Source organism: Necator americanus, chromosome V (genome assembly GCF_031761385.1).
Source record: "Necator americanus strain Aroian chromosome V, whole genome shotgun sequence".
Lineage (NCBI taxonomy): Eukaryota > Metazoa > Nematoda > Chromadorea > Rhabditida > Ancylostomatidae > Necator > Necator americanus.
In genome coordinates this window covers 29,707,982-29,731,835 of record NC_087375.1, presented here as the reverse complement: position 1 = coordinate 29,731,835, position 23,854 = coordinate 29,707,982, and the positions used below count along the sequence as shown (strand labels likewise).

Genomic DNA, 23,854 nt, shown 5'->3' with positions numbered 1-23,854 from the left:
ATGGCTCAACTATTCACATCCATTATATTGATATTGTCGATTGATAAACTATCGCCTTCTCAAATGGCTTTCAACTGGGAAATATTTGATCAAAGGTAGCGCATCACGGAATTGATTTAGTTCGAAAACTCCAAGGAAACCTCAGAGTTCGGATTGTGGATTCCAGAAACCAGCGTGGCTTTGCCCAACTTCCTCTAATCGTTCTAAAAAACGACGTGGAAATACAGTGTTTTTTATACGACATCATGCGCCGCGTCCACGAGCGAGCGGTCGAAAATCTCCAGTAAATGCAATCAGTGAATGGGCTGCAGGGGAGACATGAGTGTGAACAATGGTGCGCGTTCTTACGTATCTCTTAGGAAATAAACCGGTTCCCACTCCGTTTTTAGAACGACTAGGGTCTTTGAGTGGGGCCACGCTCGCTCTACAACCCGAACTCTACGATTTCCCTGAGGTCTCCGTAGCACGTTAATTTCGTCCTTCGCTGCCACTAAGGAATGGCTCTCTTCTCCTCCATGGACGTCGCGCCCGAAAGTACGGTTCAATTAAAGCTGGGTCGGGTCCCCTCCCCCCTCCGCACAAACTACCTTTGCACTTAGATTTATTCCCATTTTTTAAAGTTCCAAAAAGATGGAACATTCAAAGGAACAATATCTGAGTCTAAATCATTCCGGCTCAGTTAGTTGGAATCCGGTTGGTAACTTACTTTTACGGAACAATTCTGACAAAAGTGTGTCGAATGCCACCACGTCCTTGAAGGTTGCTTGAAACACAGACTTGGAGAGAAAGATAAGTAACTGGGCCAAAGGTGGCCAAGCCCCTGCAACAATTAGTGCTTTTAAAACACTTTTTAGATAGGACAATACGATGGTTCAGTGGAATATTTATTACTAGTAGAGACAGTGAATATGAACAAGCGAGCGAATAGTTAAGAGGGCGGACCGTTCCCTGCCACTCACTTGGACTAGCTGAGCAGAAGATGAAGAGGAACGACGAAATTGAATTCAACAAAACAATGCCCCTTTACGATCATTGGGATCGATGATATTGAGAAGGGCGTAGATTCCTACAGCGCAAAATATTCGGCCGGAACAAGCACGTAGCAAAGGAACGTAGCACGTGGACCCATGGTATTTGGGCGGATATCATTTCAAAATTATATCCATCACTTTAAATTGGTTTCATTACATGAAAAGAATAGGTGCAAGAGCAATTAACCTCAATTAGTTCCGAGGAAAAAAAACTTCATGCATTACGTTAAGATAAACGGACCGAACCGTTTATAGTTGACGCTGAATGCATTCAACCGGATGACCGCGATGCGCTTTCGAATGTGGTGAAGAAGAGAAGGGTGTGTGTGTGTTTGTGTGTGTCAAGCAGAGGAAATGTGTGCGTAATGAGGGAGGTACGGTAGTAGCTGGAACACATTTTGCTCGACCATATTACCTTACCGTACTGACGGTTCTGATCCGCAGTCGATCCACGTATGGCAGATCGTAATCATAGCGTATTCCACAATGAGGAAATGAATAAACTGTTAAGGGCATGATTCGGTTGGCCGCGAAAGCATGAGCGTTACCAGCTACACAGTCTATCTGGTATTCTGATGAGACATCGGAAAATGAAGGGAAGTATCCTGAAACGTGAGGTTATACGGTAGCTGTGTTGTTTTGTTAACCGAACTGCGATCTCCTACGGACAGACAGACCGAAAACATCACGTCGGCTACCCTGCTCTACTGCGAATCTGTGCGCGCTACACCAGACCTACTTCTGGATATCGAGCCCGGTTTCCGAAGGAACGTCTCCATAGAATTGTCGCTCAGTCTTCTCCGAATACTTACGGGTGGCGATTCTGCAAAATCACTAAGTATGTAAGTAATATGATGTGTTCAGACGTAAGTAATATGATGTATCCCCTCGGAGCGTAGTTGTAAATACCTCACAGATGTTGGATTGTCGTATCTGCCTGTAAAGTGACTTAGTTTCTTTCATCCATTATTTCTTCTTCTGTTTTCTTTCTAGTGTGTGATTCGATTAACTATTTTTAGTTGCAATGAGTCGAAGAAGTGCTGTTAAACGACCTTATCCAGCTAATGTTGCCGCATCTTTAACCGGAAATTCCGAACCTCACATCCATTCGGATAGTGATGGGGACGAATTTATTGACGTGGAGACTATTGGATCTGGGCAGGTAAGTTGCCAGTATCAGAGCAATTTACTCCCGCTTTTCTTCTTTATAAATTTCTTAGCAATAATTTCTAAATGTGATTTATTTATTTGTTGTTCTCTATCACATATATTCGTTCAGCGTTTTCTAAAAGTTGTTTTTTGTTTTCGTTTCTGGAAAGCATTTTGGAGGTTTTTCTGTAATTTATTTAATTTAAATGTTTCATTAAATTTACTATGTATGATATTCTTCTTTAATATAGATATACCATAGTTAATAATGATTTACTATAACATAAGTATAATTTACTTGGATTCCAACTGTACGGATTAATTTATAGGTTCGAGCTGCTCACTTCGTTGACGCATCAGCTACGGAGTCGGTCAGTCCTCAAGGTAAGAGAGCAGTGCAATTCCTTTCTTTAAAATCTTCTGGGGTTTTTCTCCACATATTTTCAATTGTTTTTGACATTTTGGTTTCGATGAGCTTTTCAAGATTGATTATCAAAGCAATTGTTTTTTTTGTAAGGGACCATTACCCCAGTGGTCGTCTAACCAGTTATCCTTTTTGCTAGATTTTTGACATATGTGAAACTATGTTGTGATGACTAGTAGTTGTTTTTTTTTAGCGAGAACTGCGGTTCGAAGAAGAAGGTTAGCACCACGTCTAAGACGATCTGCGACTAAATTTAGGTCTTGTGTCGGCGCTGTTTCTTTTATACCTCGGGTAACTACGCCTAGGGTGACTTTAGTAGGAAGAGGTGAGAGAATGAAGTATTTTATCTCCTTTTCTCAATAATTAGCACATTTTAATCTACATTTTTTCAGTTACTCTAAGTAGTTTTTTTAAGGAAGAACGGAAAGTTTGAGCTCAACTTTTCTCAACGTTGATAATTCACAGAGACATGCTGAGCAGGTGGCTAGTACAGCTTCATCGAAACGCGTTCCAATCTTAGCTGTAAGTAGGCATTCGGTGTGGTGGCCTGTTTTAAATGGATTTGTACCTGCTTTCAATGTTTCCCTTTTTATTTAGTAGCAAACCGACACTCATTAATTGTTTCAATGTTCAGGAAGGTTTGCATTGCTTTGTTCCTTTTTTGTGGCGTAAAAACATCGGCACAAAGAAAGAACTGCAAAAAAAAACCTGTGTCCCCTACACAGTTCCTCTAATCTTTTGCTCTTGACGTTTACCCTCGATAAAGTCACTTGAGGCTTTTTTTGTGAAAATATTAACTTCCGATCCCTTAGGCTATTTCTGCATGTGTCTGTGAATTCCGCATCATGTGGGTTCGTATAGTGCGCTCATAAGAGGTTCCGCCGCGTCTATACTGACGATGGTTCGAAACCGCGCTAGCTTAACTAAGCATTTCGTCCCTCCGGGATCGACAAATTGTTGCTACACAAATCAAAGCTATTATTTCTGTTTTTTTTATCTGGAGGGGCGTCTTCCTTCTTCTCTTGGCTCACTAATTTTTCTGTTCCTGTTTCTTTTACCTACTGTGTTTCAAAATTCCTGTTTTTCTTTTTACATAGCTGCTGATTTCTGATTTCGTTCCTGTTATACTCTCTGCATTCCGTATGAATTAAATTTTGTTTGCACAACCCAACAGTAGTGCATAACAATAAAAACCACAATACAAGTCCTTCTAAATCAAAGTAATTATTAATAATAACCCTTGTGACATCAGCCCGCCGATTAAGTCAAGTAAGTCAACCCTTGTGATCTAATTCTAATTACAGAAAGAGGGGATTGGAACATACGTCGTGCCTAAACTCCCACTCGAAGAAATGACAATGTCGACAAGGGTGAGTACAATGAAACCATGATTATCACTTCCCCTTTTCCCTAACTTTTTGAGTCATGATTTTTTTGAGGGAACTTTGACTTTTTTGAGTCAACCCTCTTATAATGCTGCTTATAACGTTTTTCAAAGTATTATCGTGTACTTCTGCTTCAATACGTTATCAAAGGACTTGCATGGGAAAAAAGCTATGGCATTGTTTCAAACTAAATATCATCTTTAGTTATTGAGGCTTAAATGTTAATAGGCTTAAATGCAGAATACCACGAAATTGAAGGTGTTTTAGTCTCTCCACAAATACATGTGGTGGGGTGTTAGAACACGAGTATGAGCACAGTTACGCTCAATCCCCTTCCGAATTACTCAGAAAAAGCCCTCGATTTTTTTTTAGTATTCTTCTTTTAATCAGAAACCACGCATCAGTTTTAAATCCCTAAGGGGTCAGTTCGAAATAGCTCTAACACTATTAGGATAGAATTTTATGCGGACGAATTGCCATTTCTAGAAAGTCATCTTCGCTCTTTCTCAAACGTGTTCACTCGTATTTAAATGCTTTCTCGATTTGAGGCTCTGCGTGCCATACAAGAAGATCATAAAACACAATGCGATGAAAACCAGCTCGAACGTATACCGATATCTGAATTTTCATCAGACAGTGGGTCTATTATGCACAGCTATAAGTCATGTATTGAAATTTTTTGGAATGGCTTGTTTGTAGAGGAAGTAAAAGCCGCTGTACTGCTAACAAGTGCGGAACCATCGACTTCTTCCGATCCTCTAAATGCTGCTTCTGGAAAGAAGGTGTGGAATGTTTCACTGTCATTGTTTTTCTCTTTTCTTTTTAACTTTTTTTGTTAAAGTCAGATTCCACCTCTCCTATCGGTTGTGCGCATTTTCATTGTCCTGTAACGTTCAGCAGCATTGACGAGTTAGTTTCTCATCTCGTTGTATTTCATTGCCAGCATCAGTTCAGCCCACGAAAGATGACGTTTATGTCAACGGAGAAGTATGAGGTACAGTAGTTTGTCTCCTACAAATGAAATAAAGTCGTATTTCCCGTTGATAGGCCTGGAAGACAACTTATGAGAAGACTCACGATGCAAAAATGCTTACAGATGACACATGTGAGCAGTCCGAAGGTATTTCTTTTAATTTTTCCGCCGAATTCTTTTCAGAAAAGACACAGAATTTTGTCAAATCAGATTGTTGTCTCTACAGGTCTTCTTCGGATGCGATATTACTGTGAGCACTGTGATAACAAGAGTCACCAGCCTGAAGAACGTAGATCTCGAACGAAAGACAAATTTACTTCCATCACTGCAATTTGTCCAGCTCATTTCACTGCATCTATCAACCAGGAAAAGAAGTGAGGTTTTCTATTAGCACCATGCAGTATTCCTGCATGACTGACGCTGTTCTGAAGCAAACATTTAAGCACTGTGGTCGTCGTTGGTTGCTTTGCTCATCTTGGTCACGCAAAGAAAACGGTGCAGCCTCAGGTAATCACATCTGGCTCTCCAACTCAAAAAAGCAGACAGAAGCCAGTTCAGGTGAGAGTCTCATCTCTCTGAAGAAGTTATAGTTTCATTCTAGCCAGATGATTTATCAACTAAACTTCACACCGATAAAATCAGTCTTTTTTTCTTTTGTATCTGTAAAGTTGATTGACGAAGACATAGGTCTGCGGTGCAAACGTTTTTAAGCGTGATTTTTTTCCCTGTTAAGCGTGATTTTTTTCCCTGGAATAATGTTGACGTGAAACTTAAACTTGCATAAGCAAATCGTTCACTCTGTTAATATTTTCTGGAAAAGAACACAATTTACTGTCGTGCTTGCTTCCCTTTTCATCTTCATTAGTAACAGTTTAGTTCTTGTTCTTGCACATGTGTTTTGAATATTCTCTCGAAAGTTAATGTTGCCTGTACTTTCGTTTGACGCAACATGTGACCTCTGCGATGCCGAGCGCTTCATTCTCTATCTTTCATAGCGGGATATGATATGATATTTTATTGCTGTCGTGATGAATACATTTACAGGCAAAATGCAAGCATTGTGGTAAATGGTTCATGTCACGAGTGGTGATGAATCGTCACGTAAAAGAGCAACACTCAGACCCGAATATAATTAAGTGCGTTGAGAAGACATTCAAATTCTAAATTCTCTCTTTTTCGAAATACAGCGATATTGTGGAGCCATGATTTTCAGAGGTACAACCATCGAGTGCGGTGATCCTCATTGCGATGTTGTGTGTGACCGCATGTCGACTTTGTGTGAACACGTTGCACAGGAGCACGGTCGAGAGGACTTAATCATAGAAGAGTTCAAATTCTCTGACATTGCTAAATTTAAGGTAGCGGTTACTTTGCATTAATAAGTCCATAGCTACTCTTGTTTGTTTAGGAATGGAAAAAAGAATTGGAGACAGGCACAGTATCCAAGTTCGTGCTTTCTTCTAGTCGAACTCGTGCAAGTGGAGTGATACAATCGTAGGTTATTAGGAATCCGTTGTGCGATTTTGTCTTAGACAACGATTTTGTCATTGTAGGTACTTCCTCTGTCATTTAAGTGGATATGCGAACCGCTCGCGTCATTCTACACCACCAGTAGGACGGTTGAGATCAACAAAGAAACTTGGTCGCTATTGCACTGCTTTTATGAATACCAAAGAGTTCAAAGATGGGTTCGTAAGATTGTTGTCATTGAAGAACTCTTGCACACGATTTTCCTAAACCACAATTTAGCCGATTTCACGATTACATCAGTAACACAATGTTAGGAGAAAGTCGCGATCTCCTCAATTCTATCTGTGATTTTATATGTTCTAACAAATAAGTACATCTGTTTAGCTCAGTCTTAGTTCAATGTTGTCTTGGGCACTTTGGCCATGGATTTGATGTGCGTCGACTCCCACTGCCAGATAAGGTGAAGGATGAGGTTACCGAGCTGTTGTTGAAAGGTGTGACGACACAAGAAGTTTATGAAACTGTACGAAGTGAGTTGATCACCGTAATTTCAAGTTGTTTTTGTTCTAACTACTTTACCTCTGTTTTTAATCTGCTCAATTTATCTTCGTACTATTTTCATTCATGTAGTAGCTTTTTTCCTTCACAAAGGCACCACAGTGAAATGAATGGAAAAGCCATGAAGAAAACCGTTTGCAGTTATTTTGGCTCAACAGTTATATAAAAAGTTATGCATACAGATGCGGCAGCTACTCTGCTGCTGGAACTTGCCGTGACTTTGCTGCAAAGAGGGCTCAATTTATCTTCGTACTATTTTCATTCATGTAGTAGCTGTGGAGCCTATATTGGAAACCTTCCGTCCCACTAAAAACTCTATATTACTTTGTAGAGAGGTACTCCCAAACAGAACGCGGCTATTACCTTCAGCGATACGAAATTCGGAATATAGCGGACAAGCTAAGAAAGCAAGGCCTATTATCACATAAAGATAGAGAGAAGGTACTAATTTGAATATTTCATTTGTGTTTCGAAAACGCAATATGACTGAAATTTTTCTCTGCAGCAGACCAACACACTGGAACACCTCTCTTCCTCCCAAATGCCAGCTAACTCCTCATTATCAATGGTGTGTAAGTCCGTACTGGCTTTTGACCTTTTTGACTGGTCTTCACTGCCTCTCCATCTATAATTTCCTTTGCTTTCGTATTTATTTTAAAATAATGAAAGGATTAGAGACCTTAAAGACAGCGTATCACGGAATTATTGTGGCGTGATAACCTGATGCAAAACATAGAGTTCGGAACGTAGATTTCCAATATTAGCGTGGTCCGCTCAATTTCTTCTAATCGTCTTAAAAAGCGGCTTGAGAACGGCGTTTATTCCTGTGAACTACGATAGAACGCGCCATCATTGTACTCATTCCGGTTCCTTCAGCAGCCTGTTCGTTGTTTTTACTTCAATAGATTGCTGCGGAGAACTCACTGGCATTCGCACGAATGCGAAATGTGAATGCGGCACGCCACCAGGGGTAGTCCGTTCTAACTTACCTCGTAGGATGGAATGCCGTTTTCTAGGACGATAATGGGAAACTGGATTGAACCACGTCCATGTTCGTAATCTACACCCCGAACTCAATGTTTTCATAGGTTTCCACACTGCGTCAATTACAGTTTACACACTGCGTCAGTTACTCTGCCTCTAATTCCAGGAATGACCTTTTTAATTATACAACTTTTAGGAGAAACCACATGCCCCAACTCCGAATGTGAGATTCCAGTCGCTTCGAATACAATCCGAGTGAGTATTTTGCTTCTGCTCGAGTTCCTTTGCGAGATTTCTCATTAGTTTTGTTCTCTTAATTAAAAGAGGTCGTACCATAGAGTACAGGTTAACATTTTTAACATTCGAAGGCGTGCACAAATATTCCGGTCTGTGTGGAAAATGGACGATTTATCAGATCCGAAATTAGAGAGGAGCTTGGAGCAAAGTCATTAGTGAGTCATTCCTGTAATCAACTTCAGTGGTTATTTTTTTTTACTACAAATTTAGTCGATTTTGTGTTTTATAACCAAGGATATTTGAATTGTCATTAATTGTAAAACGTGATAATAGGTATTTGGATTTTTGTCGGAACGTAGATGTGCACTTTATTGCGAACTGGGCGAAAATGTTATGTAGTACAAACATCTGAATTTCAGCGCTCATCCGGGAAGAAGCACATCTGCTCTGGAAGTGGCTTCATCTGGAGACCGACTGCGCGATGTATCGCCACCGGTATGTGTTTCAGAGCGCATGACATTGTGCACTCTGATTCGCTCTTAATTTGTGGTAGCGCACATTCCTGTTGTATTTTTCAGATCATAGGAACTTCTGGTTACATGGAGTTTCATGGAGCGATGGTTTATGATGACATGGTTAGTTGCACATAGTCGAATTAGATTTCTCAACATTTTAGAGAGAACTACGCACCTTGAAAATGTGGAGATAACCGGTTTTTTACTCAGCGAAGTAATATCTCGATGTGTCCGGTGAGTAGGAAAACAGAATAATTCGTGTATAACAGATTCGTGCGGTGCGAGAAATTTTAGTTTTTTTTTAAATAAAATATGTCAACTCACTACGTCGGAGAACATTAAAACAACGCCTCTAACCTTTTGAGAAATATGGAACTGGATTTTTCTTATTGTATAACGTTTTCCATACGTTAAAGTATTGAGTATAGGGTGAAAATGAGTAATGAATGAAACTATTTATAGATTGTTGCTGACGAGAATGATGTTGATTCGCTCACTTATTTCGATGAAACGCAACATGGTGAAAGTCTTCTGGATGCTATTCATTCAGAACGCGATCGTGAGTAAATGTACAACAGTTACGACAATTTTCACACAGCAGAGTTGTGTAGCAGTCATTGAATACGGGGTGCTCCGTTAGAATAAGGACAAAAAGTTATTTATTTAAGCCGATATATAAGGACTCTAAAATGCTATTATACCTCAGTTAAAGGATCTCTGCTGAAAACTTTCTTCACATGTGGACACCTTGCTTGGCTTGACGAGTTCGGCTATTGTGAAATTATGAAAGTCTTACCGATGTATTTAGCTGACTTTAGCGCTCTAGCGCTTTCCGATGGGTTCATATAGCTGGAACTTCAGGTACAGTTTTACCCGAATTCTAACGGTTCACCCTGTCGTTACGGCCTCGTTAAAGGTTTTTATTCGCTGCGCATTTGTAGTTTTTACCAGCGTAGTTGTTATTTTCCCTTTTGTCTTTCCCTCCTTGATCTTTCCTTGTCATCTTCTTTTATCTCGATCATCGTCATCATTTAAACATTTGGATTTTACATCATCGTTGCATCTCATTAACACGCACAGATAAAAGAGTATGATTGCTAACCTGACTTACTTTACATGATCGCCGAGTTGAAATTATCGGTTGAAGCGAGTGCCCCCATCTCCGCCGAGGTGTGTTGTCTTTGAGCATACCTCTGTCTAACCTCGGTCTTTAACAAGAACTTGCACAGAATCAATCCTTTTGTCACAATACCATACCCCTCGAAACTTGACGTTTCGCCTAGAATACCTATCTATGGCGAAAGTGCTCCAAAGAAGCGAAGATTATTTTTTGTACATAATTTTAGATGGTTATGAGAAATGGAATTGATGTTTTCGCTAGATCGTGATCAGCGTTAGGATGCGGCTTCTGGTCTTTTTTGGCCATGAACATTCTTCTTTCTTTCTGAATTTTATGTGATTCCCTGATCAATTTCAAATCTCCTGCGATTTGTTATGTGATGTATCTTTTCAAAGTTTTCAATATAAAGTGATCTCCTACTTATCAATTGTAGTGTTGACAATGAGACTTCTTTGGGATCGTTCTTTGTTAGAGTTTATTGAGGAGGGTGATCATGGGGTCCCACAGGAAATCAATAACTACTTCTAATCGAACAACTATCGCTTGCCAGCTATCAACATCTTTTCATACACTTCTTTAGCAACGGAATGTTCATCCACCATTGTGACAGCCAAGGTGACTCCACTGCTCATGGAACCGCAGCCGACGGGCAACGTTAGCTTCGATGAGAGTATGATTGATATCAATCGGAGGATACATGTGGGTTTTGCACTTGTTTCTTATTCGCTGTTTATTGCTTTGAAAGTAGTCCTGATCAGGATATTTGTTCTCTATTGTTTTTAGCATCATAGATGATCAGTACCTAACGTATAAAGCGATGTGTTTGACGCATCATAAACTAGTAGGGCGTGTAGCACATTTCTACTTGTTTATGATGTGTTTTCCCAGTGCTTTCAGTATGAGTTTCTTATGTCTATAAACTTTGACTGGATTTGTTTATGCAAGTGATCCCATGTTTAGAGTTTCTTACTCTCCTATCTAGGTGGGATGACACTGTTCCAATAGTGTAAGATGGTGAGAGCCCAATAATTGTTTCCTTTTTCTGCATATCCAATTTTCACATGGGGTATAAATTGATTCAGTTTTATTTTGAACTTAAGCGTTAGAAGACAACTTTTCCTAGCTTACACTTTCTGACATGTAATAATTAAGATCATCGGGGCTGCGTATACAAGTGATTGTTGCCTACTTGCGGTGGATCTGCTTGTTCTAAATACAATCAGTTTACGCTTTGGACACCTACGAGCTATGTAACTTGCACAGTTGCATGGAGAATATTACCAAGATATTGCGAAAAGATGCTGTCGTTCAGCACACCGTCAAGGGCCAACCAGAATATGTCAAATCCCTAGAGGGAGCACGGTATCCTTGGTAACAAGTGCGTGTTTTGTTACGCTGATCTGGCGGACATTCTCGACGTGACGGTAATCGGAGCATTCGGTGTGGACAGACAGACAGTTCACGCGAGATGTCAAGTCTCGTAAGCTATAAAAAACTGAGGAATGTATGGATTCTGTTCGCGGTCTTGCTTTGGATAGAGAAGGCTGGGCAGAGTTATGTTAAATGATAACAGCGAAGCGAAGATGCGGAAAACCGCATCAGGCGATCTAATAATACCAGCCCACCGATCGAAAGCAGCGCATCGCGGAATTGTCGTAGCGTTGAAACCTGATAGAACGCATAGAGTTCGGGATGTTGATCACGAGTATGAGTGTGGCCCCGTTTAATTCCCCCTAACCGTCCCAAAGAAAATGTGCATAAAACGGCATTCGGTCCCCAGCAGGCTATTCATATAGGCTGCTGAGCGAACCGGAGCGAGTTCAAGGATACAAGTATGGCACGTTTTAACGTACCTCGTACAAATAAACACAGTTCCCACGTCGTTTTTTGGGACGATTAGGGGAAATTGAGCGCAGATACCACGCTTATGTTCGTAATCTACATCCTGAGACCCGCGTTTCCCGTCACGTTTCCACTGAATCACACTGAATTTCCGGATACGCTTACTTTAAGTCAAGAAAATAAAAACATTACATCACAAGGAGCTATATGTGGTACAATCGATGATGCAGAAAGACTGATAAATAGTGTGTCAAAGGCGACTTCCAATTTTAAATAATAAATCTCTGAAATGACTTCAGGTTCTCCAAGACCAAAGGAGAAGAACACATGATGCGAACAAGCTAAACCTCCTACTGACCCAAATACGTGATCTTCAAGGGCAGCTTGTACGTAATGTACCGCAAACTACCGGATTTATACAAACCACTGAACAAGAATTTGATGGAGAAGAAGACGATGAAGAAGTCCAATATGATCGTATGTTTACATAAAACATTTTTGGTGTTTTTTTTTAATTAATATGTTTTAGCGATAGAAGGGGATGATGCAGTATGCTTTGAAGTGGAAGTGGAGAGCTCAGAAGCGCCAAGTAAAGGAAGACCGTCTATCTCGATGGAACGCTACAAAGACCTTGGCTTTGAGACAGACCCATACGAAGAAGTAGTGACAGCGGGTTATGAGTTGCTGTGATTTCGACTCATCTTAATAATGTTTGTATCATTGAAATAATTACTTATTTGTTAATGGAAGGCTACGTATTAAGCCTAACTCTGAGAATACCTTTCATCACAATGTTAATTTTTTGATTTAGCCTTGAAAATACCAGAAAAAGTGTATTTATTTACAATATGTCTGTGAAAATATGCATTGTTAATACATCGTTAAAAGCAAAGGTGTAAATTGAATGAAACTCTTCACGTTCCAAAAATTCATTCAATCTGACCCGTATTTACTTCCAAAAGAACTTCTCGAGATGTTGGTAAATCCAGACGCAGAGACAAACGAGCTGTATTTCTAGATAGAAGAATTCTTTCGAAAAGCGCTGTTCTCTTGAAATGGCGTAGGTGTTGGCAACGAAAATTCATAATTTTTTTTCTCGAGAAAGCCACCATCATCTGAGTTGCATAAACTTAACGAAATTTGTCATTTATATTCGGAAACCTCAACTCAAAGATGGTAAAAATCAAATGTTTATTCGAATAGAAACACAACAATGTTTGTAGGGCAACTAATATAACTGAATTCTGGTTTTTCTTCTGGGATGCGACCTGAGGTTCACTGACCATGTCGATACGAAAGGGTACAGAAGAAGCTTTTATTTAGGAGAAACTGAACAACAAAGAAACTGGTGTTGATAACTGTACGCCTACGCTTCAGATTCTAAGGTTTTCTATCTTAGGTGCAACAACACATAGATTCAAAAGTTTTCATCGGCTACTAGAACGTAGCTTGGGATAATTACTAGCGCATTTCCAGTCCAAAAAAAATAGTTCCGCATAGAAAGTCGGTACTATCGATGGTTCACCTTGATTGCGTAGACTACCATTGTTCAGCGAGCTGGTCGAGCGGGCGCTAGTAATTTGTCAAATGTCCCGATTGCGTGCCAGAGTCCTCCGGTGGTTATTCCTTTCGCATGATACACGAAGAGCATCAAAATTTCCTTTGAAGGACTTCGTGAAGAAATCTGACCATCTGGTCGGCGGTTTTCCTGTTGTGCGCTTAATATCGCGTGGAATCCAGTCACTCACGGCTCATGTGTAAACAGTTGTGGTTAAAGTGCACACGTGTCCGCCCTACTTTATTTTACTTTCCTTGACAAACGTGGCGGTTCTCTAATCTACGCTGACGTATCAGCTCAAAAGTTTTGAGAGACAGGCGTCTCTTGGAGGTTTTGAAACTCAGCCTTCCTATTGCAGTCGTGAAGGTGTTCAGTTAGTCGCTTGTATTCATCGTTGATGTTGTCCATTGTGGAATCTTCCCAGAAGCCGCCTAGCGTAACGAAGAGAACCCAGTTAATGATAGTTCTGGGACTTTGCTCTCTGAACTTAGCGGCTTTCTCTTCTCTCGGTGTGAAGGAAAATCTTAATCGGACGAGGCGATGGTCCGATCCCGTATAGAACTTTGGCACAACAGTAACATCCGTTAGGCAGAACCTTCTACAGATGATGTGATCAATTTCATTACGGTACCCTCCACCGGGTGACTAGATAGGGCCTATGGAAATGCGAGTTCCCATGGGTGGTCTTAGTCTTTATTATGAACTCCGAGAATCGTCTCCTGTGTTCATTCCATATTCGGCCGTTAGTCTCGATGTGAAGTTCCTCAGGCGTTCTTTTCGGGCAAATTGTGGCTTTAAAGGCAGCATAGCACGAATCTGGGGTGGTACAGGTGATTTCAGCTGGAGTATCAGTATACGTAGTCGTAGATTATGAAGACCGGTGTGGTTCCGCTCATCTCTCCTTGAATCACTGCAAGCACCCGACCCCTGAATGCTGTTTTGTACGATGCCTTCTATTGCAGCGCGCCCCCCTTGCACGCCTAGCGTCCCTTACTGCCTATCGGAGCAGTCCGAATTGATTTCGACGAATTGCAGGGCGGAGGCGGCGCGGGGGGTGGTGCGTTGCAATAGATGGCGTCGTACAAAACAGCATTCTGGAGGCTGCTGTTTACAGCGATGCAGGGAAAGATGGGCGGAACTACCCCGTCTCTATAATCTACGACTCCGTATACGGATACTCCACCTGAAATCCGCACCACCTCAGATTTGTGGCATGCTGCCTTTGCCTTTAACGGACAATGGCCTTGCAGAAAGTGTGGTCTTCTCTGTAGAACTTCTCTAGGTACATATAGAAAGTCTCCACTTCTTTGTCGTAGCTTGATGTTGGAGAGTAAGTGACGAGGCGTTAGGGTTTAGAGGCGTTTAAACTGTTCCGCAAATTGCTAAAAGCTAGGTCTGCTCTACAATTTTTTTCACCATGATACAGCGCACATAATTTTTTGGAAGTTGGTTGCACTTTCCCGTCGCTTAGATTTCAATATTTTTCAAAATGATGTTAGCTCGTCTATTACCTGTTCAAAAAGGTTGATATGTTTATGTAAGAAATAATTCCAGTTGGTTCAATCGATTTTTCATGTGATTCTTTTGCCAGTGTGTTCCAGAGAAATGTACATAAACGACAAAAAGTCATTCCTCACATTCAGTCATTTCATGTCAATAAAATTTTAGCAGGGACAGGTGTAACAGAATTGCTGGTAGATTCGGCAGCGACTATGCGGTCCATGTTTTGAAACTCACTAGACCCATCCATGCCTACCCAGGGTGGATAGACTGGATTGCCTCCTGAGTAGAGCTACTTGCCTGCTTGCCATCGGCTTTACCCCGCAAACCATTGTTGTAGACCTCACACGCGTTCACAAAACCCTCAAACGGCTCTGAATTGACATTGGACGCATCCGCAGTGGGATTTATAAATGCCATTTACTTCATCCTTTATTTTTAAGATCACGTTGAAGTCAAAGCTTCAGCTTATTTTACAAAATTAATGCAAGTACGTTGCTGTGGACCAAAATTGACAGTGCCTGAATTGCGACTTGTCCATCTTGCTCAGTACTATGGATGTAATTCAATAAGAATATGCATATAATTGTATAATAACCGAATATATAACAATATTAATATGATTAAATATTTTATGCTTACTACATCCACCCACTGATATTTCCAGTTACAACTCACTGCCTTCTTGAGTGTTACGGCAAAGTGCGATGTAATCAAATCGTTAACGATCCCTTCGAGTTCTTCCCACTTGATTCTTCAGGCACCGCGTACCAATTCGAATTTGGGTAGAGTTTAGGTACCCGGAATTTGACTTGTAGTTGACTTCAGGACCACCAAATTTATCAATGTTTACCATTTCGTGCCCTATGTTTGGATCTAACGAGGCGAGATATTTCAATTTCATAACTGAATAAAAGTTTCAGTGAGCTTCTTCGAGTCGATTTTTTTTTTGAACGGATCGTTATTAAAGTTAGGAGCAGCACATAATCGAATGTTGTTACATGGAATACTTTGAACTCAGACAAATTCCTCTTTCTCAAATTTTGATGCTAAAAATACTTAACAAATACTCACTATGACAAATATATTACTTTCTGGTAGTGAAACTTTCAACTGATAGCATTATGACATGGTAATGAATCGACAAAGAATAGAATCTCTTATTGTCACCAATAAATTAGGGTTTCTGAGGTCTTGAAACAGAGATTCCAATTCTTTCGTTGGCGATGTCGTACGTTTGACAGAATGTGCGGATAAACGGTTGGCCGAGGATGAACTGTGATCCAAAGGCGGCGGAATCGACGGCAAAAATCGCCATCACGCACTTAATAGTGTTCCATCCAGGAAAAAAGACGAATAGCTGGAAACTTTTCTAAAAACATACCTGACCATTTCCAAGATTCAAATCAAGCACGTACTGTACCGAAGGTACAGTAAATTTGCGACCAGCAAGATGGAAAATCATCTGTGGAAGGCTCGACATTTTCGAACATTGGATAATGTAGAGCTTCCGGTTAGGATCCCACCAACTTTGCGTTTGATAGAGGATATTGTTCAGAACCGCGTTCGGAACACCTATCCACGTTGTTCCTGTGTCAGAAATAGCCTAAAGCGATAAAATAAAGAGGTAAAAGTGGAAAGTGGAAATCAATCCGCGAACTCTGTTTTCAGGTGTTTTAGTGGAGGAAATTCTCTCCGTAGAAAGAGACTGCGATCAGAGACTAGGGAGTGAGACTGCGAAAAACTAACACAACCTTGACAAAATCAATGAATGAAGGAACTAGGTGCATCAGAATTATTTCAAACTAGAGAGTGAACATCCTTCTTCATTCATTCCTTCCTTGATCTTGTTGGCTGCTCCTCTCAGATGAAAAAAAGATGAAAAAACAAAAAAAAGAACGAAACATAAAGGAAACAAATTATATCTATCAAAATCAATAGCAAAAAAACCTGTGTGCGATCTGAACCGATTATGAGAATCTACAAATTTTGTGAAGCAGGTTGGGCGGGATATAACTATTTCGATTTGGGTATTGAAGGAAAATAAACTCCCTTTAATTTCAATGAAAGATGTCGTGGAAAAAATATTTTCTGCTCCTACCAACTCCCAGTATTGAGTATCACGATAATTTTTTCCTTCTCGTCAACAAAACTGTTACTGGTTGACGTAAAATTAGAAGATTGTAGATGGTTCCTACATGTTGATTAGCAGTATGCGTGAATGATCCTATGCTGAATCCTGCAATATTGATGATCCATTTGTTTTTAACGGCTAGAGGTGTGTAGTAAATTTGTGGTTCACAGTTCGTGCTGTCATAAGCACCATACGTGATGTAACCTCCTAATTGTCCTCTGCTGATAGCTACCTGAAATTTAAATTAATTGATTTAATTTAACAGATTTTATTTGCTTAATGTAATCGAGTCGAATCGTCGTCGATCGATCGACTTCGAATCGATCTGCCGTAGCTGATTAGAATATCTAACCCTTCTATTCATGTACACGGTGAACTGCTGTTGATCCATGAAGTGTTTCACTGTTGGCATTGGTGCGTTCAGCTAGAAAATATCGCTTTTCTCATCTAATCAACATTATAAATAAAATAGACGAAGGAGAAGTCAATCCATATTGGATGCACATACGCGTTGGACCTTAAAGGCAGCATACCACGAATCTGAGGTGGTGTAGATTTCAAGTGGAGTATTCGTATACGGGATGGGAGACTACGGAGAGGGAGGTGATTCCGTCCATTTCTTGCTAATTGCCGTAAAAAACGGCCCGGAAGATGCGGCGCCGCACAAGACTGGCGCGCTCCAATCGAACCCCTTGTACAAAATGGTGCGCCAAAACGAATGAAGCCGTATCTTCGGGGCCGTTTTTTATGGTAATTAAGGAGAAATGGATGGAATTACCCCTCCTATTAGTCTCCCATCCCGTATACGAATACTCCACCTGAAATCCGTACCACCTCAGATTCGTGGGGTGATGCCTTTAACTCAGAAGCGTTCGAGATTTAGGAACGCGAGTGGGACCTCAGAATGAGTTGCGGGGGCGAGGTGATGTGTCACATCAAGGTATTTATCTTTCCAGACAGGTCTGCTAGTAATCTATTAACCCTTTGGGGATGAAAGGTTTGGTTGGCACCAGGGCAAATTTGACCATCCGATCGATCGTGCAGGCACAGCCGGACCACTTACCGACTGTGCTACTCTGCTATAGTCAATACATAAGAACTAACATTTTTGTACTCGCTGAATCCAAGACCGAAAATTCCGTCCATTGGAGCTGTGCCGAAGAACGGAGCGAGCCAGTTGGCCACACCAAGTTGTTGATCTTTCATGAAGAACGCTAAATATTCTAGGTATAGTCTCTATTTACTTAAGTATAGAAAGAAAAAAAAGGAAAGGGAAAAATTTACTTAAGTATAGAAGCATCTATGCACTAGAAGAACACTTTTCAATTCTACGCGTTCTGGAAACGTCAGCTGGAAGTTTTATGAAAGGAAGAAAAACAGAGAGCAAAGGTAGAACGTACATCCATAGGCGATATTGTCTGTTCCAGTGAAACCACCAGCATATCCAGAACCGTAATTCAACGCGAAATGATCGCTTGTACGTTTAAATGTGCTGGATTTCCCGTAGTAGAACTTCTGTTTACTCCGTCCACTATTCGGATAACCATTGCAAATTGCGTGTGTACATGCGCCATCAACCAACCACATTACAGAGGAACCGGTATCCATAGCAAGGTAGAATGATTGAGCTGAAAATTCTGATGCAACTACTACGAAAAGCAACATGTTCATAAAAAATTCCCTTCGGGACCAACTGAGAACTTTTTTACAAGACAACATTCTATGGATTTTGTTATCTCCCCCCAAATAGGTGGTATAGAGGTGTTGTTCACAAATATGAACGTGATCACACTCAATTCCAATTTGAAGGAAAATGCGTCTCGGCAGCACCGGTGTCCCCAACGATGCAACTTATTACGGATGGTAGAACGACTCAAATCCGCAAAGCGAGTACGGTTGTTAAGTTACCAGAGGTTTTTGAGTGACAACAGTTGGATTACATACGTTGGACGGAACTGCTCGCATTCTATCGCGTAAGAAGTTGCATCGTATGGAGGACTAGAGCAACTGAGGTTGTTTCTCATGCCTTTTTCCTGGGCGGAACTGAGCGTTTCTACTGAGCGGAACTGAGCGTGATCTCGTCCACAGTCGTGAATTACACCTTAACTCCAATCTCTTCCTGGGGAGAATTCTAACGCCTAGAATCCGGTGATATGTTGTCTTTAAGTTCCTTCTCGTTTTCCAGAAGTAGGCAGCTTTTTTCGCAGCTTTCTGAGCAAAACAATGACAAGAGCTGCATATAATGGATGTGGTTTAGGATTTAAATCTTGCCTGGAGTGCCAACTTTAACTTCTCCGAGATAAAATTCGTCGTACCATGAAGCAATTCCTTGCGATGTTCGATAATCTTTTATAATTCTGTATTCTCTCTCTTGCTCAACAAACATTTTCAAATAGTCATCGTACTGATTTGTCCTGAAATCAAAACGTTGTTGAATCTTTTTTTTTGAAGCAGATATTTCTGAATCATCTTTTATGTTGTGGTTTTTTGGGATAATAACGTACGGGATTTTTGAGGAGAAGCCGGAAAAGACAGCAGCAGAGGCTGGTTGAAGGTGGTTTACAGATACAGATGATGTTCAGCTGTACTTCTGGCCAGCTCCGAATGGAGAAGAGTCCCAAACCTTGTCTTCACGGAAGAACCCCTTCCGAACTTGACATTCCACTAATATTCAGAATTTTGGAACTCTAATGAATACTACAATTTTTTAATTACCATGCGATTGATGTATTGCGTCGTTGGTCAATCTGTCGCTTGATTTTGATGTTTGAAAACAAGATTAGCCCTCGAAAAATCGTAGAAACGAAATAATAGAACGGATGTTCAAAAAAAAGGTCTAGAAGACCAATAAGATTGCGAACAAATAGTCGAAAAAGTAATAAGAAAATAATAACTAATTCTTCGTCACTTCTTTAAATAATAATAATAATAATAACTAATGCACAGATGTTAACCAGTGTGCTCCCCGCGGTAGGATCCTGCAATCCAGTAGGCATTTGCATAAATTCTGGATTCTTTTAATGGAGAATGGCGTAAAATGTTGCATTTAATCACGTTAGGGTCCGTAGCAAACCGTCTGCGAATTCAATGCACATCAGATCTCTTCTGATGCACTTATTACGCCCTCTATGTGGTACCTACAGCGATCACCCCATTGCTTATCAACCATCGATCAATTTCACTTCGCCTAAGTAAAAATAAGTTGAATTTATATGGATTGCGTTCCGTTTAGTTTAAATTTTATCGTTGCAACTGTCTTCAAGGTTCCGAGAAGCATACAGCTGGGTCTAAACGACCTGAGACCTTTTCGAATTTCCGCACGCGTCTACGATCGAAACAACATGGTGATGCTAGCGGCCATGAGCGATTCGGAGCGCATATATGAGAGGAGCCGGCGAGGGTCCCATCTCGACCGCCACCGCTAGCTCAACCAACCGCACTGCTTAGCCCCTTCTGCAGATGCATCAGGTCGCATTGACTTGACTGGAACAATCATACTCTCCATCTACTTGAGCAAAGGAATCCAAAGAGTCCACAGAAACGGGATTAGTTCACAACAAAGGCAAGAGTGGATTTTTTTGTGCGACATACCTGTTTTTAAACTCGTCCGCATATAATATTCTTATGTACAGACGGTTTTTTAACCCTATTTTAACGATGGAGGATAGAAATAAAAAGAAATTCTTTGCAGAAGTATACCATACTTTGTTTTATCTCAGATCTTTCTCAGCATTATCGCCAGGATCCAGAAAAAAATAATTTTTAAAGATTAAATGCTAGTTTTAAAGGATAAAAGAAAGGATAAAGTCACAGGAGTCTCAATCCACGGGATGCGCCAACGCGTTTTACTGGAATTCGTAATCCTTGAGGCTTTGGAACGCGTGTTGACCTCTACAATGACTTGCAGGGGCCAGCCGATAATAAAGTCAGTGTTTTTATCTTCTCAGACAAGTCTGGTACCAATTTATCGACTCCTGAGGGATGAAGGTTTGGTTTGCACTAGAGTGGTTTCGAACCATCGACCGTCCGGTTACAACGGACCTCTATACGATTGTGCCATACCCACCCCATGCTGGTTTTATTTGTCTAAAATTAATGAGCGAAGTTATAATTTATAATGAAAAAACTTCTCTGGAACATGAGTGCAACGAAAGAATTCAGTTTAGTAGTCTGTCCCCTAAGTGTCCAAGACATCTTCGCATAAATTGTGCTTAACTTTTTGTAGATGCACAAAAATGACTGGGAATTGTTTGAATACTAATAGCCTAGAAGATTTTGCCTAGATAAGTTCAGCAAAAAAATTTTGCAACTCTTCAATGCAGTAGCAAAACGATAAGCGGTAATGTTTTCGAAAACTCTTAAAGGCGTAGAAAACTCCGAAAGGGTTTACCAATCTTTATGCGAAAATTCTGGACGACAGCTTTTTTCTCGGTTGTTCAGACACCTGGTCGCAAGGCGTTTGTGATAACAGTAACACCCCGGCGGAAGCGGTTTTCGTGGGAAAGCTCCGAGCTATTCATTGTATTTTGTTGTATTTCTCCTAACACATCCTAGAGATCTCGAAAAGGAGAAGGCTACAATTGTGGTCCTATCGCCATGGCAGTGGCAGAAAAGAAGAAATTAATGAGACAAAACAGAGAAAAAAGGCTTACTGTTATATTTAATTAGAAGTGAATCTACGAAAAAAATCATCATACTATATAATGACGCGCTTAGTCCGTGTGTGTGTGTGTGTGTGTGTGTGTGTGTGTGTGTGTGTGTGTGTGTGTGTGTGTGTGTGTGTGTGTGTGTGTGTGTGTGTGTGTGTGTGTGTGTGTGTGTGTGTGTGTGTGTGTGTGTGTGTGTGTGTGTGTGTGTGTGTGTGTGTGTGTGTGTGTGTGTGTGTGTGTGTGTGTGTGTGTGTGTGTGTGTGTGTGTGTGTGTGTGTGTGTGTGTGGTGTGTATAAATGAGCACTCTACCTCTTCACCATTATCCAAACCCATACAGAAGTATTTTGTTGTCTCTGATAAGGCAAGTTAGTTTCTCTCATATGTGAGAGAGGATAAATAAACTTTAATGTGAATGTATACTTCCAAATTTACAAACTATCATGATGTATGATAACGGGCGTATTCTGTCGTGGCGTGCGTTTGTGTATGTGTGCGACTCAGTCAAGGAATCCCAAAAAAAAGAGGGAGACGGATACCATGGCGCCGGTTTAGTGCGCTGGAGCTCCAACGCGGTAAAATTGGGTGAGACGGGTCCTACGGCGTCGAATTCGTGCTCCTGAGCCAGATAGCTGTAAAATTGGGTGGGACGGGTCCCACGGAGTCGAAATGATGCGCCAGTGCCACAAAGCTATAGAGAGGGAAGAGACGGGTTTCACTGCGTCGGAGTGGTGCGTGCGAGATCCACAACGCGGTAAAATGGGTTTCTGTAGTCCCTTCGAATATCTATTTCCCAGCATGTCTTCCCGATGCTGCTAACATCCTTTCTTCAAAAAAAAGGAAACGCACGTGCGAACGGCTGCTTAAATGCAATACAAATGTAGTAGCCAACAGTTTACGCAATCTGAAGCAGAACGTCATTTTTATCACTATGATAGTGATATTCACGTTTCCATGTTAGCACATCATTCTTTGCTATTAGTTGAAAACGGAGGAAACTCGAACTTCTTTAAATGATGTTCCCAAATTGTTGAGATTTCAGAGAAACATATTCTCCAAATATAGAGCTGAGCGTTAAGGGAAAATTTTTCATTTATGCTCAAATTTTCGGGTTAAAAAGGTGAAGGAGAAGTTGATAGAAAAAAAGCAATTCTAATTTTACAAAAATGTCGCTACTGTTATTTCTCATTGATCGATGAAGGGGAGCGAAGCGAACAGCAAAAAAAGCCTGAAGTCCGAATTAAGCCGGACGTTCAGGCTAGTAGATTTATAATTGAGTCAAGAAAGACTGTTTGTTGTTGTATTTCTCCTAACTAACTTGTATACAGTTGTGCAAAAGTTCTTAGAGCAGGGTTAAATCACCTACTTCATAAGTCTTGCAATGATAGATCCAGTACTACGCAGTTCCACCGTTATGTTGATCGCATACGTTTTTGAAACGTACACACTCATAATTAGTAGGAATATCCACATTTCTGGAAGCGAATGAAGATTTAACGGCACACCATCTGTCTTAAGGATTAAATAACTCAAGTAGAAACTAAAAAGTTTTTGTATTAGGATTATTCCATTTTTAGTTTGATGCAGTTGAAGACAAATGTAGAAGCTGCGGTGGAATTAAAAAGACTTCTTTTCGATCACGTAACTTCCTTAAATAGTGGTGTTATATTCGTGGAACAGATAAGAGCCGGCAAAGTTTGTGCACACATATTCATTAAACGAGCACTTTTCTTTAATTTTACGAAAAAAATTCTATGACCATGACTATTCTTTTGACAATTCTGCTTTTCGGAGAAACATGAAGGGTAGAATAAAATGAAAGAACGACCGCAAGTAAGCGTAAAAATCCGTGAAACTCGTAAAATCGCTTCCGATTGATGATTCAGTACCGATATTTCAACTTAAAAAGAAAATTTTCGTTAATTCGAAACTTGCTAAAAAAATAATTTTTTTTAACCAACAGAAATCGAATTTTGTTTCTGTTATAATCCGGTAATGACGCGGCCATATTGCTATCTATATAAATAGTGGCTCAGGATTAAGTTCACGGCTTTTTTGGCTTGTCGCAAAATGTCGATCATTCCGAAAACGTTGGCGCATCAGTACAGCTAACGAATTTTTGCTTATCCCCTGGAGGCAAATTCGTTTGGAAGGTTCTGTTCGGGAGACAAAAATTCCTATATTTTGCTAACCACAAAGAACAACCGTTCAACAAATGTTTGCAGGTGTTTCCATTGTAGCACTATGCTTAAACGTTTCGCTGAAGACGTTACGTGCTGTGTTGATAAGCATTAACTTTTATCTATGTGCTATTAACATCAATTGTT

The 23,854-nt window shown here is 40.5% G+C and overlaps 2 protein-coding genes across 4 annotated transcripts; one reads left to right on the top strand and one right to left on the bottom strand.

Moving 5' to 3' along the window:
• RB195_015631 (uncharacterized protein) lies at positions 1 to 12,378 on the top strand (the record flags this gene model as incomplete). Of its 2 annotated transcripts, none has more annotated exons than XM_013443946.2 (28): positions 1 to 95; positions 1,703 to 1,869; positions 2,051 to 2,193; positions 2,510 to 2,564; positions 2,798 to 2,929; positions 3,020 to 3,126; positions 3,909 to 3,974; positions 4,538 to 4,625; positions 4,689 to 4,771; positions 4,831 to 4,983; positions 5,037 to 5,109; positions 5,189 to 5,336; positions 5,406 to 5,520; positions 6,007 to 6,098; positions 6,176 to 6,320; positions 6,371 to 6,456; positions 6,516 to 6,650; positions 6,817 to 6,962; positions 7,322 to 7,431; positions 7,496 to 7,558; positions 8,171 to 8,229; positions 8,343 to 8,426; positions 8,631 to 8,706; positions 8,790 to 8,846; positions 9,189 to 9,285; positions 10,427 to 10,545; positions 11,988 to 12,165; positions 12,218 to 12,378. In XM_013443946.2, the coding sequence occupies 28 exons, from the start codon at positions 1 to 3 to the stop codon at positions 12,376 to 12,378; spliced, it is 3,033 nt and encodes a 1,010-aa protein (XP_013299400.2). The 2 variants fall into 2 exon arrangements, with proteins under 2 accessions (XP_013299400.2, XP_064062312.1); XM_064206431.1 differs by lacking the exons at positions 1 to 95; positions 1,703 to 1,869 and adding exons at positions 301 to 334; positions 1,871 to 1,873.
• Positions 12,379 to 15,912: 3,534 nt separating this feature from the next.
• Positions 15,913 to 23,000, bottom strand: RB195_015630 (uncharacterized protein; the record flags this gene model as incomplete). 2 transcript variants are annotated; one of them, XM_064206430.1, is made up of 8 exons in its annotated part: positions 15,913 to 16,070; positions 16,136 to 16,352; positions 16,945 to 17,112; positions 17,233 to 17,304; positions 17,985 to 18,094; positions 18,281 to 18,508; positions 19,152 to 19,294; positions 22,894 to 23,000. In XM_064206430.1, 8 exons carry the CDS (start codon positions 22,998 to 23,000, stop codon positions 15,913 to 15,915), a joined length of 1,203 nt encoding a protein of 400 aa, XP_064062310.1. The 2 variants fall into 2 exon arrangements, with proteins under 2 accessions (XP_064062310.1, XP_064062311.1); XM_064206429.1 differs by having other exon boundaries at positions 15,924 to 16,070; positions 16,131 to 16,352.
• Between the last annotated feature and the right edge of the window lie 854 nt (positions 23,001 to 23,854).